We start from the raw sequence: 12,175 nt of genomic DNA, 5'->3' as shown, positions 1-12,175 counted from the left end.
CGGGAATGCCACTTATTTTCGCCATTTTTCTTTTTGTAGTTATAGATTTACAGTTTACTCTTTTGGCCGGTCACCGTCAGTCTCGTGACTGACTAGTGATTGGTTTTGTACCGGCGCGGCGCAACAAATCGTTATTGCACGGAAACCAGAAGAAACCGCAGTTGAGAGTTGATCAGTTGAGACTTGAGAGAACGGAACACCTACGCTCCCGGTTAGAGTTTGTGACAAGTGAATGATTTGCCATTCTGGTTTCTCAATTTTCTCGTCGGTTGGCGGTTGCCTATTTCCCGTCTTGAAAAGTTATTTATCCCGCCCGTGTTGACCTCATTCCAGAGCATCTCCTTATCGCTTCCGGACACGCCACGACTCGAGCTATTCGCTGTAACCGGTATTTCTGCCGATCGCCGCTTGCGGGTATGAATTCTAGGGTTTATTAGAGATGATATAGGTGTTTTTTATTTTAAGAAACTCTAAACCTTAAAATAATTTCAAGGCATTCACAAGGAGTTCATGATGCTACTTCGTATCGTTCTCTCTCGATATCCATTCTCTATTTGAATCTCTATATTTTTGTTCCCTATTTTACCGTTTCGTCCAATTCATAATTTCTGTCCTGCTTTAGGAATTTGTGGGTCTTTCTAAGAGCTGTTAAATAGTTTAGATGGCTCATATTTGCAAATTTGCAATTGTGCAACCATTACTCCATTAGCTCATATATTCTCGAATCTTGACTATGTCTACATACATTAAAGATCACAGGCTTTAGTAAGAATCTGGACATAGAAGTTTCTGGGGTATGGTATTAGTACTTTATGCTTAGATACAATTGGATTAGTCATCATTAAACGGTGACCTCGCCTTAAAAACCGGTCTTTGGTTGCTTAGTGCTTACAAAAAAAAAAAAAATAATAATAATAATAATAAAAGAAACATACCAATCAATTACTAATCCTTTTGTTCTCCTCCATCCCCGCAAGGGGAAAAAAGAGCAAAACGAAAACAATGAAACAAAGACACATACACATAGATCAGGTGAAGAGAGATAAAGAATAGGAAGTTAAGGTTCTCAGAGAATGTCCATAGAGACTTTTATTCTAATTAAAATTTACGCAGGTGCAGCACCTTCCTATAAGGGGCAAATCAACATTGTTTATTTTCAGTGGGAACGTGAAAAAGGAAGAAGCTGTAACATGGATTTTACTTGAAATTTCATTGTATTGTTTTACTTTTTTTAATTGAAATAAACTTTTAGTTGTTTCAATAAGACAAATTCAGGGTTCCATTTCTTTTTCTGAAGAGAAGTTAATTGTTTCTCAAAGTCATATGGATATTAGATATTATTGTGCTATGCAATTTGTTGATTGTTCTCACCCAATTACTTGGGCCGGTGTAATTCCACTCCCTGTTTTGACAAAAAATAAATTTCATTCTGTGAAAACTATGAGCTTTTGGGCCAATAGGGTATTCAATAAACGAATTCTTGAAAGGTTTTAGAACGTAGAAGGTTGAAGATGAAGGAAAGGTAGCGAATATGGGATGCATTTGAAATAGAAATTATAGTTTGAATTTGAGAATATATTTATCTGAAAGTGTTTAGTTGTAGGATTTCAGACCAACCACAAGAGATTTTTCATTTTATTTGCAGATTATGCCATTATGGGTAATAAATTCAATCAACCCACCTTAGCTAGTTAAGGCTAAGCTTTGTTCTAACTATCCCATGTTGGCTTTCAATAAACTTCTATCATTACATTCCGTAGTGAGTCATAACTTTTCTTTACTTGCAATTCTTCATCAGTTCAACTACATAATTTTTTTCATCAACCAACAACATAGAGTTAATTACTTCATTATTAAGAAAAAGGATGTCAAATAAGTGATGTGAAGTTGGACCAAATACAGAGCTAAAGATTTATCTCTATCACAAAAGTTAGTTTTTTTTTTTTTTTTGGGTTGAAAAAGTTACATGGTTATGTATTCTTTTTCTACTTTATTTTCATTTTCTAGTGACCTGCAATAGAGGGAAAAGAAGCAAAGAAGATCAGGAATCAGGATTTATGCACTTCTTGTGGAGAAAAGGGACTCCTAAGCTTTTGTCAGAAAATGCATTGCCGGCATTACATCCACGAGCTTATCATAAGATGGAGAGGGTCTTGAATCTAGGATAAAAGAAGTATTAAGTTAGAAGGCAAGGGCAGGATAGAAACGATGAAAATGAGATGAAACTGGAAGAATCCAAATATTTATGGAACCAATAAAATTGAGAAACATTAAAATCCCAACTGGAAAGCTAAATATCCTTTTTTTTTTAATTTCTTTGACATAATAAAACCGAGGAACATTATGATCCCAGTTGGAAAGGTAAATTTTCTTTAAATTAGTCCAATAATCAATGTAAGAATTATTCTCTGTAGTGCTTTTAATTATTAATGAATAGTAACCCCTTCAGCAATTAGAGCCATTTGTGGATACCAAACCTTGTTGCTTACAGAGAGATTGGTTTAATAGGCTGTATCTATTTTGAGGATGGAGGAAGGTTTTCTGATTCTTCTCATTTAATATAAAAAAGGGAGAATGGAAAATATGATCTTGTTTTCCTTGGTAACTTTGGTACATTGTGACAACTTCATACAGTGATATGGTCTTCCAATGATTTGCTTCTACTTCTGTGTTAGGGAGTATAATCTTGCAATCCAGAAATGGCTGCCCATAAGATTGCTCATGCTACTTTGAAAGGACCAAGTGTGGTGAAGGAGATCTGCATTGGAATCACACTTGGCTTGCTCGCAGGTGGGATGTGGAAAATGCATCACTGGAATGAACAGAGGAAAGTAAGAGCATTTTATGACATGCTAGATAAAGGCGAGATCAGTGTTGTTGCAGAGGAGTAACAAGATTACCCCCCATTTCCGAGTGTTTGGTTTATGGCACCCTTGTTTTTTTTTTTTTGCCAAAAGAAACCTCCAGAGAGATATCATTCATTAGATGTAGCAAAAGGGTACATAGAGTGTCTGTTATACTGTTATACATACAGACTATTTTGTTATATTTACAGGCAGAATAAGCTAGATCATGGACAGCCTCATTACACGATCTGTTAATGTAGTTAAATCTGAGTAAATAAATAAAAACAAAAAGGTATGAGGTTGCCGATTTCCTCATATAAAGGCTTGATAGGCCAGTCCATATCTTCATTTCCATAGAAACTATTCACAATATACTCATCGAGTCAGAAAAGACAGCTATCGATTTTATGTGGAGGTGTTCAAGCAGTAATGCCCACCATTCAGCTTGAACTTGAAGGCTACCGGTAGCTTTTGACATAAATGCCCCCTATCATAAATGAGATGTAGGGGCGGAGCCAGGGGGAGCCATGGCCCCTCTATGCCCCAGAAATCCCCACTTGAATTAAACTCTTCCATGTATATTTCTCCCTCGCCCCACTCCCCACCCGGCCACGGGCCACCCCAATGCCAATGGTTCACCCCTCGGCCCTCCCACCTACCCTCCATATTTATTCTCCCTCCCCCTTTTCCAACCCGGACCCCTCGATCGATGGTAGTGAACATGTGGTCTAATTCTATCTTTGAACTTTTTGATATTTGGATTTTGGAAATATAGCTTCAGATTAAGTGGTGATGGAACATCTGACTTTCCGTCAATTGCGACTTACGACCTTGTTTCCTTCAAAGGTGGCACACGTCAGACTTCGGCCTCACGCTGCGTGTCTACTACTATATTATTGTTTTCCTTCTCTTGGTTTCTTTGCAGCCATGTGGATCAATTTATAATGGCTTAGGTAGATCAAATAAAAACCTGGATTCATACAGCCAAATAAGAGGTGTAGAGGGTGACCTCCGTTCGGCGGTAGAAATGAAGAGGGAGGAGGAAGTAAGAGAAGGTGTTCGGTGGTTGATGGTAACAATGGAGATGCAATTGGTGACAGTGGCTCACTTCAATGCAAGTGGAGTTTATTCCGACAGTGGACAATGCACGGTTTATGATTTGATTATCGTAGCAATGGAGAGTGGGGGAAAATGAAAACGAAAAGGAAATGGAAGAGAAGTGGAGAAAATGGGGAGATAACAATTTTGATTAATTTTTAGAAGAGAAAAACCTAAAAGAACGAAAAGGCTAGCTCATTATAATGTCATTTTCTATTGCTCATCCTCACCGGGACCACCGTCCTTGAAGCCTTTTTCGTTATTATTTAAGTGGGCCTCCATTATTATTGTGAAAATACCACCGTGAAGAGAAGAATAAGAAATGGCATATTTTGAAAATTTAATGAAACATTTGTGCCTTTTACAATTCATCTGTTAGACTTAACTTGAAAGGCCAACGATATATATATATATATAAGTAGTTTTCTAAAACTGTATTTGGTTTGAAGGAAAAAAGTAGGGAAAACAAGGAAAAGGTAAGAAAATCTTTGCAAACCTTATATAGAATTACCTACCTTTTCCTTCAAACCAAACATAGCCTAAATATACAGGGTATAGTTACAAAAAATTATAAGATTTAATTTACAGGTGAGGTTATGCATAATGGAAGGCGAGGGATCCCTCTCTTTGTTTCATATATTTCTCCCTTGTTTTGGTTCAGTGGGGTGGATGGGTGTTAGAGTGTTTTTCTTTCAAATACCAACCACATTACCAAATCTCTCAATTATAAAAGATAAAAACCACGTTACACAAATCACTGCTGACGGTTTCTTTTGACATATTTTTAATTCCTAAATTACTAATTTCTCTTTTCCAAGTTCACTTTGATTCCTAAAAATATATTGGTTTGTTCTCTAGTTTTTTTTTTTTTTTTTGTGTGTGTGGGTGTATTTAAGCATGATGAGGTGAAATTCATTCATTAAGCTCAGTTTGAAAAGAGTACAAATACATATATGTACAGTTTAAATATATATAAAGTAATACAAAATTCAAGGTTTTGTACCCTATAAATTTGCATCCGTATTCCTTCCAAAATGAGCTTTAAGAAGTCATAGATTTTTTTTTTGTGATCGTCTGTAATAGCTGTTTTCCTTAAGTAGTTTGTTTGTTTGTTTTTTTTTTTTTTTTCTGTTTTTTCGTGTTTGTTTGCCTTGCCTGTCATAGATGTATCTCTCTTTCTCTGTTTCTTAAAGAAGTCATGGATAAATCATCAGTAAAAACAGAAGAAGATACAGGAAGAGCTTGATAACGTGCTAAACAATGGGCGGGCCGCTTTGTTTGGTGATGTATGTAGGAGCAAATACGAAAGTAGAATCGGCTAAAGTTTAACGCAGTTGGCAAGGAGGATTGTGATTCTCCTTCTCCGACATAGCTCAAGTAATGTAATGTTTAAACTAAAGCATCTCTATCTCTGAAAACTGCAATTCCAAACTAAATTTAATAGCCGGAGCTTCAGTTTCAATTGCAAATCTTTTAGGAAGCCTACACGCTATGAAAAATAACAAATCACCAAAATGATTTATTAGTAATTAAACAAGCATCAAAACCTGATGGTTGTTTTGATATTTTTCTAAAGTTTTTATAATTCTTTTAGCCATGGCTAATATTATATTAGTTCATAATGATAAATGAATAAAAAATTTGAAAAAACATTCTTTCCGACATTTAAAACCTTGGGATTTTGTTTTAAACCTTGGCTTAAACATAGAAGAGAGAGAGAGAGAGAGAGAGAGATGGGCATTTTAACAATCAAATCTTTAATGCTAGGGTCGCAACTCGAGTTGGCGCTCCGGGCTGGAGCCCACCCCACCCATCAGTACAGGTCTTTGTCTATTATTTTTTTTAGTATATATAAAACCAAGCAAAGTAATATATAGTTAAGAAACTGTGTTGGGCATTCCACTCGCACCAACAGTTCCAGCCCAGGCCCAGCTGGTATGCGTGTTTATGGGGAGGCCTGCCATTTGTTGACAAATAATGATTACGGTTTTAGGATTAAAAATAAATAAATAAATAAATAAACAAATAAAATATCTGAAGATATCATGCCTATGTTTTTATTATTAATTAAAAAACAAGTTTTAAAAAGCTTAATTGAAACGCCTGGTAGTTTAGCTGTTGCTTCATATATCCCCCACAGTCCACAGTTTTAGGCTTTTATGCCAACAATGCTTTCACCTAAAGAATAAGAATCTATACATGCTTTTATGTTATAAATTAAATTAACTTTTTCTTAAAAAAAAAAAAAAAAAAATTAATGTCACTCCCGTGCTCTATGTTTTCTCATGCAACGCTGCAACAACTTAACAAAGACAAGGCACCGATTATAATATATAATATACAATTATATTAAATGAATACGTTATCAATAAAAAATAAAGAGCAGCTAAACAAATTATACCTCTCTACCCCGCTCCTCTCCCTTAAATCTTGCCTTGGCGTCACGTCCAGACCACCATTATAAATTTAACTTCTTTTATCAATCTAACTCTTTCTTTCCTCACTATCTATCTGATTCTGACCTGTCTCCTGTTCAGCCACTCAATGTGTTTATATATTAGTATTATATAAATCCTTAATAACACAACCATTTCTTCTATTTATTTCGTAATAAGAAGTAAAAATAAGAAGTAACTGATTGTCGATGAAGTAAAAAAAAGCTTTTATACATTCACGTTCAGCACATGCATGCAATCGAGTGGAATCTACAGTTTTTTACTTTATAAATTGCTCCGAGGGGGGGAAAACAAATTTATGAAGGAGCAACGTCAGTCGGATTGGTATCTTCTATCCTCGTCATACATTCTTCATTAATCACTTTATTTATTCATTACAATCACAACTATGTGATGTATTCCGTATAGATATAGATTTGTGTTAAGGCCTCCATAGAAACAGAGTTGTGATATGCTCCCAATTCTTCTTGACACATCTCACCGTGAACTTGGAATCCATCATCTCACCATGAAATTGGGATCCACCAGTCTATTCTATGATGTGAGCCCCATCGTATCTGATCATGCAGGAAGGGTGTTTTATTGGGAACAGATCCAGTCTCGGAATTCGGAAATATCAGAAAATAGCGAATCCGGAGGTGCATTGAGAACATCAAGTGGGGAGCAGATCCGATTTCGCGTACCACGATCCACGGGCAGCAGAGCTTAAGCTATTTACTTTTGGCTTTTCCCCTCGCTCTTCATTCCTTCCTATTTCCTATCCTGCCTGCCAACTGTGGCATCCTTGTTACAATTTCCCCCCTTTTATGGAGGAGATTTTCTTCTTCTTCTTCTTCTTCTTCTTCTTCTCTCTACCGTCTACCGTGTTTTGCATTAATTCTCCTCCCCGAACCCATCGGCATTGCCGAGAAGAGAGAATTTCTTCGGTACTGATTTGTCGTATAAAACATATTATATCCATTTTTGGTTTGATGAGATCTGTTTTGCCTTATTTCTCTCTCTCTCTCCCCTCCCCTCCGTCTCTTTGTATCTTCATCTCGGAATCACAAGAGCTCGCCCCTGCACCACCAACCTCCGGAGCTCTTCTCTAATGGAGTTTCACCGCTGTCGTAACTAATGGACTCACATCCACTGCCTAACCAGGTATATGTTTCTAATCTTTGCTTCCTTTGAGTTTCATACATTAATCAATTCTGTATCTTATTTATTCTTTCTCCCTTTCTTCTCTCTTTCCCTTTCATTTCTTTCAAGTCTTGTCGTGTGCTTGAATCTTATAGTATTTGCCCAATCGTTTTTTTTTTTTTTTTTATTTGCTATTTTTCTATTCCTCTTCCACATTGTTGTGTTCGTCCCAGTGACCCAATCCTCTAACGGAACCGAACTATAGACTATAGTGGGAATTGACATGGCGATTATAACCAGCCCAATGTTACGAATAAAACTGTAGACGACTAGTGGTAATTAAGACTAATTAGGTGAAATCCTGTATCATTGAATTCATAGAATTATTTAGCTATGGATGGTTGGATCCTCCGGAATGGCTTTTTTTAGGCAAAAACCGGAAATCTCACGTCTGAAGAGAGGTCCAGATTTTGGGCTGATCTGATAGCTATTGTCCGTTCTGATTGTTGGGATGTGGCCTGGCCTCGCTCCTTTTAATTGTATCTTCCTCTTCTACAAAAATAATGGCTTTTTTCAGGATGTTCAAATTTCAAACTGATCTATGATTTTAGGTTGTTACTTTTAAGCTTTAACTGTGCCTGAACCCATCTATTCTCGTGGTCGTAGCCCATCTTTCTTACCAGTTCCCACCAACTAACATATGAAATATATATTCTGTGATCCCGTTCTGATTAGTGTCTGTAATCTAATCTGTAGGAATCCTACATAAAAAAAAAAAATAATAATAATAATAATAATAACAGGGGAAGACACGTTCAAAATTATTTTCTCTTATTTGGTGAAAGATTAGGATGTTCAACATTATTTGATAGTTGATACTAATAAATTTGGTAATATTTGTGGTGGAACCTTAGAAGTTGTGATGAGACAGGCTACTCAGGAGTCAGGAGTAGGACGGTCGAAATTCAACCTCGGGTAAATCAGTATTATTATTATTATTATCAGAGTTTGTGACAATAAAATAAAGTAACGTTCCCCGACTCTCTGTCGTGTCTCGTGTCTTCTCATCATCACAATGAGTGACTACGAGGCTGGCAAAGTGACTGGGATCAGACAAATAGTTCGATTGAAGGAAATAATCCAGAAATGGCAGTCAATCACCTTGAGCCACAGAGGAAACAGTGGGTCTCCCTCCGACAACAAAAGTCGTGGGGGCATCTCCCCTGACGTCACAAATTACACAATCTGCGATTCCGATGAAGAGAGTTGCCATAGCCCTTGCCCTGAGTCACCACCGCTTGGCGTTCCCAAAGGCTATCTGGCGGTATATGTCGGACCAGAGCTTCGGAGGTTCATCATCCCCACCACCTATCTCACCCTCCCTGTCTTCAAGGTGTTATTGGAGAAGGTTGAGGAGGAGTTTGGGTTTGAACACAAGGGCGGTCTCACTATTCCCTGCGAGATCGAGACTTTCAAGTATCTCCTTAATTGCATGGACAACTACCATAAGGAACACCCTGATGCTGATGATCACAATAATGCTGCTGGTATGTGGTCAAACCTTTCTGTTTGTTTAATTTTTTTTTTTTTTTCATTTCTAAAATTTTACTAACCGTAATACTTGCTGTGATTTTGCAGAGGAAACACCGTCGACCGTAGAAGAATAGATCATTAGCACATGGTTTGTATAAATTAAAGATCCACAACTTAGGATTTTCTTCCATTTATGTTGGCGTAAAGAAGTCTCCTTGTACGAAGATTTGTGCTTTGTTTCAAGTAAAGCAAAATAGGGAATTTTAGCTAGGATTTTTGGGTCACAATCGGTGCAAAACAATCATTGTAAGATGTAATCTTGGAAGTTTGATGTAAGAATAATGTAACCCACAGTTGGTCTCTGAGCCACACCTAATGTTTCAACTTTGAATAACATATGCGATTTGTTTTGTACGATTCTGACTGAAAATTCCATTAACATGTGTTGCTTGTCACCTTGATTTATCAGATTAGTGCCAAAAACAATAATAATTGCACAGGTAGAAAAGGATCGATGAATAACAATAAGCGTAGCATAATAAAAAGTTTAAAACTTGATTACTTTTTATCCCCTTCATTCCAGGGTTCAATCTTCAATCTTTAGATTTGTTCAAAATTCTGTTAATTTTGTTTCCTCTGATCTGAAACATGAATATACTACTGCTCATCTGTTACTACCGGTTGATTGTAATGGTATTCTTCAAAGGTTTCAAGTGTGCTAAGCTCACAGACGGCTTTCTGAACAACACTCGGGGCGATTATTGTTAATTTGTATTCTCATTAGTAACAATAAATAAATAAAAGAAGAGTTTTCTGGATGATAGATCACCTTCTAGTTTATTTTCTTACAATAAGTAAAATGGTTGCAGCAATCACAAGTGAGATATGAAATTAGCAAAAGACAGATCCTACTATACAGTAAGCCCAGTTGGTGGCTGGATGAATTAAAAGAGCTGTGGAATGTGATATTATACTGGCAGTGATTGATTATTCCCCCAAAAAAAGATATACAGTAAGACAACTAAAAAAGAAAAAGGGAACCCCATGTTTTATTTTCCATTATCCACATATGCATAACTACAAATTTTATAACCAAATGGCAACACCCGATAGGTATCTTGTACTTGAGTTTACTTTCGCTCATTCAAGGACGGACGAAAGCATCCGTCTCAAGATTTTTATTGGGCCAGCTGGATCTATTAATCCACGTCAGAGTTGCTTGTCTCAATATTGAAATGAGAAACTATTGGTTATGGTGGTGTTTATCTAACTATGTCAGATTTAATTTGAACAATTCCAACTAGTTTCAACTTTTACGGCTTGCATCTATTAGGGTTTGAGGTTTTTTTTTTTTCCAAAATTAAAAAGCAATGTGAAGAGGGAGACCGACTTTACTAGTCCTCCCAATCACCATTGCAGAGCATATGAAAAGCACAACCATTTTCGTAATACGAACTGGTTTCTATTACGCCAATATCTCCTTTGTCTCACCATTAATGTAGAGAACAAGAAAGGAAGCAATGTAATATTCTTTTATTTTTGTGTTTTATTCTTTTATTCTCTATTTTTTCATTCTGATTTCTGTTACGCCAATAACTCTATCTCACCATTCTGAAAACAATGTAATATCAAGCAAAAAAAAAAAAAAAAAAAAGATGAAATATGGTTTTAGATCTAATACGTTAACAACTCCCTACATGTGAAAGAAACACATTAACATAAGGTTAACAAGCCAAATATTACCCTTGTCTTTTTCTTTATATATTGGTGAGATACAAACAAATAGTTTCATGCATTAAAAACAAAGTTGTTTTCTATAAGTTATAGATGAAGTTATCGGCAGAACAAAGAAGATTTTTTGTTTAAAGGCTTAAAGCTAACTTATTCTAATAATAGAGACAAAGGGGTTATTGGCAGAAATGAAGAGGTTTATTGGCGTAACAAAAACCAGAATGAAACAAAAAAAAAAAATAGATAATAAAAAATAAAACAAAAAAAAAATAAAAGCTAACCGGTTCATATTATGGAAATGGTTGTGCTTTTCATGTGCTTTGCAATGGTGATGAGTGATGGGGAGGAGTAAGTTCGGCCTCCCTCTTCTCTCTTCTTTTTGATTTTGGGAAAAAACTCAAACCCAAATAGATATAAGCTGTAAAAAATGAAAATAATTGGAGTTATTCAAATTAGATCTAACCTGACGTCGTTAGACAAACGCCGTAACCAATCGTTTCTCATTTAAACGCATTGGGACAAGCAATTCTGACGTGGATTAATACATCCAGCTGGCCCAATAAAAAGCTCGGGACGGATGCTTTCGTCCGTCCTTGAATGAGCGAAAGTGAATTCCTTGTATTCAGGGATTAATGCCGCTATTCATTATCTCGCCTCTTCTCTTGGACGGAGAAACCTGTTCAAGCACTTCTGCTTGCTTCTTCTCACTCACCATTACCTTTTTGTTGTTATTCTTTGGGATACTGCAATATGCACTGGAATTTTCTCAATATTTCCAACACAAATGACTCCATCTCCTCGGCTGTGTTACACAAGAAGCCATTTGATCGGTAGATCTCAGTTTTGGATGAAGCTATGAGCGATGGAAACAGTATGTTTCACAGTTTCAGGAAAGCCCGGTACGGTGAATTCATCGGAGTTCGTGTGGCGGTGTGGGAGGTTCAACTACAAAGAGAAGAATGCGGCCGTGTCGTAGCCTCCACAGGTGGTAAAAACGACACGGAATGATCGACGCGCTTGTTAATATTAACTGACCATCCAAGGAATACGTCGGCGATGATGCACAGTGGAGGCTGGCCGTCTTGCTGGATGATGGTGGAGACAAGGTTGTGGAAGGAAGGCTCAAGGGTTTGTGAGGCACGGAAGAGGGTTATCATGTGATGGTTTGGCAAGGCTTCTGTGTTTTCGGTGTTGGGTGGTAGACCATCGTCGGTTCTGCAAAAGGGCAGCTCGGCAACACGAATGGTTGTAGAAGTGGTGGTGGAGGAGGAGGAGATGGTCGATCGGAGGTAAACGACGTTCTTGGGAGTGGTGGCGGTGGTGATGACGTAGCCTGTTCGTTGCTCAATTTGCCTGGCCAATGCTAAGAATGGTATCATATGGCCACGA

General features: G+C 37.0%; 2 protein-coding genes across 3 annotated transcripts; both read left to right on the top strand.

Moving 5' to 3' along the window:
- The first annotated feature begins 140 nt into the window (after nt 1–140).
- LOC104600477 (cytochrome c oxidase subunit 5C-like) lies at nt 141–3,093 on the top strand. The gene is made up of 2 exons (XM_019198300.2): nt 141–414; nt 2,676–3,093. The coding sequence occupies exon 2, from the start codon at nt 2,700–2,702 to the stop codon at nt 2,889–2,891; it is 192 nt and encodes a 63-aa protein (XP_019053845.1). The 5' UTR covers nt 141–414; nt 2,676–2,699; the 3' UTR covers nt 2,892–3,093.
- Nucleotides 3,094–6,701: 3,608 nt separating this feature from the next.
- LOC104600476 (uncharacterized) lies at nt 6,702–9,469 on the top strand. Of its 2 annotated transcripts, none has more exons than XM_010263427.3 (3): nt 6,702–7,543; nt 8,440–9,069; nt 9,161–9,469. In XM_010263427.3, exons 2-3 carry the CDS (start codon nt 8,598–8,600, stop codon nt 9,187–9,189), a joined length of 501 nt encoding a protein of 166 aa, XP_010261729.1. In that variant the 5' UTR covers nt 6,702–7,543; nt 8,440–8,597; the 3' UTR covers nt 9,190–9,469. The 2 variants fall into 2 exon arrangements, with proteins under 2 accessions (XP_010261729.1, XP_010261728.1); XM_010263426.3 differs by having other exon boundaries at nt 8,437–9,069.
- The last annotated feature ends 2,706 nt before the right edge of the window (nt 9,470–12,175 follow it).

The sequence above is a fragment of the Nelumbo nucifera genome, chromosome 8 (genome assembly GCF_055504915.1).
Source record: "Nelumbo nucifera cultivar China Antique chromosome 8, China Antique-T2T, whole genome shotgun sequence".
In the NCBI taxonomy this organism is placed as follows: domain Eukaryota; kingdom Viridiplantae; phylum Streptophyta; class Magnoliopsida; order Proteales; family Nelumbonaceae; genus Nelumbo; species Nelumbo nucifera.
Note: the sequence above shows the minus strand (reverse complement) of the source record. Positions and strands in the feature narration are given on the sequence as shown.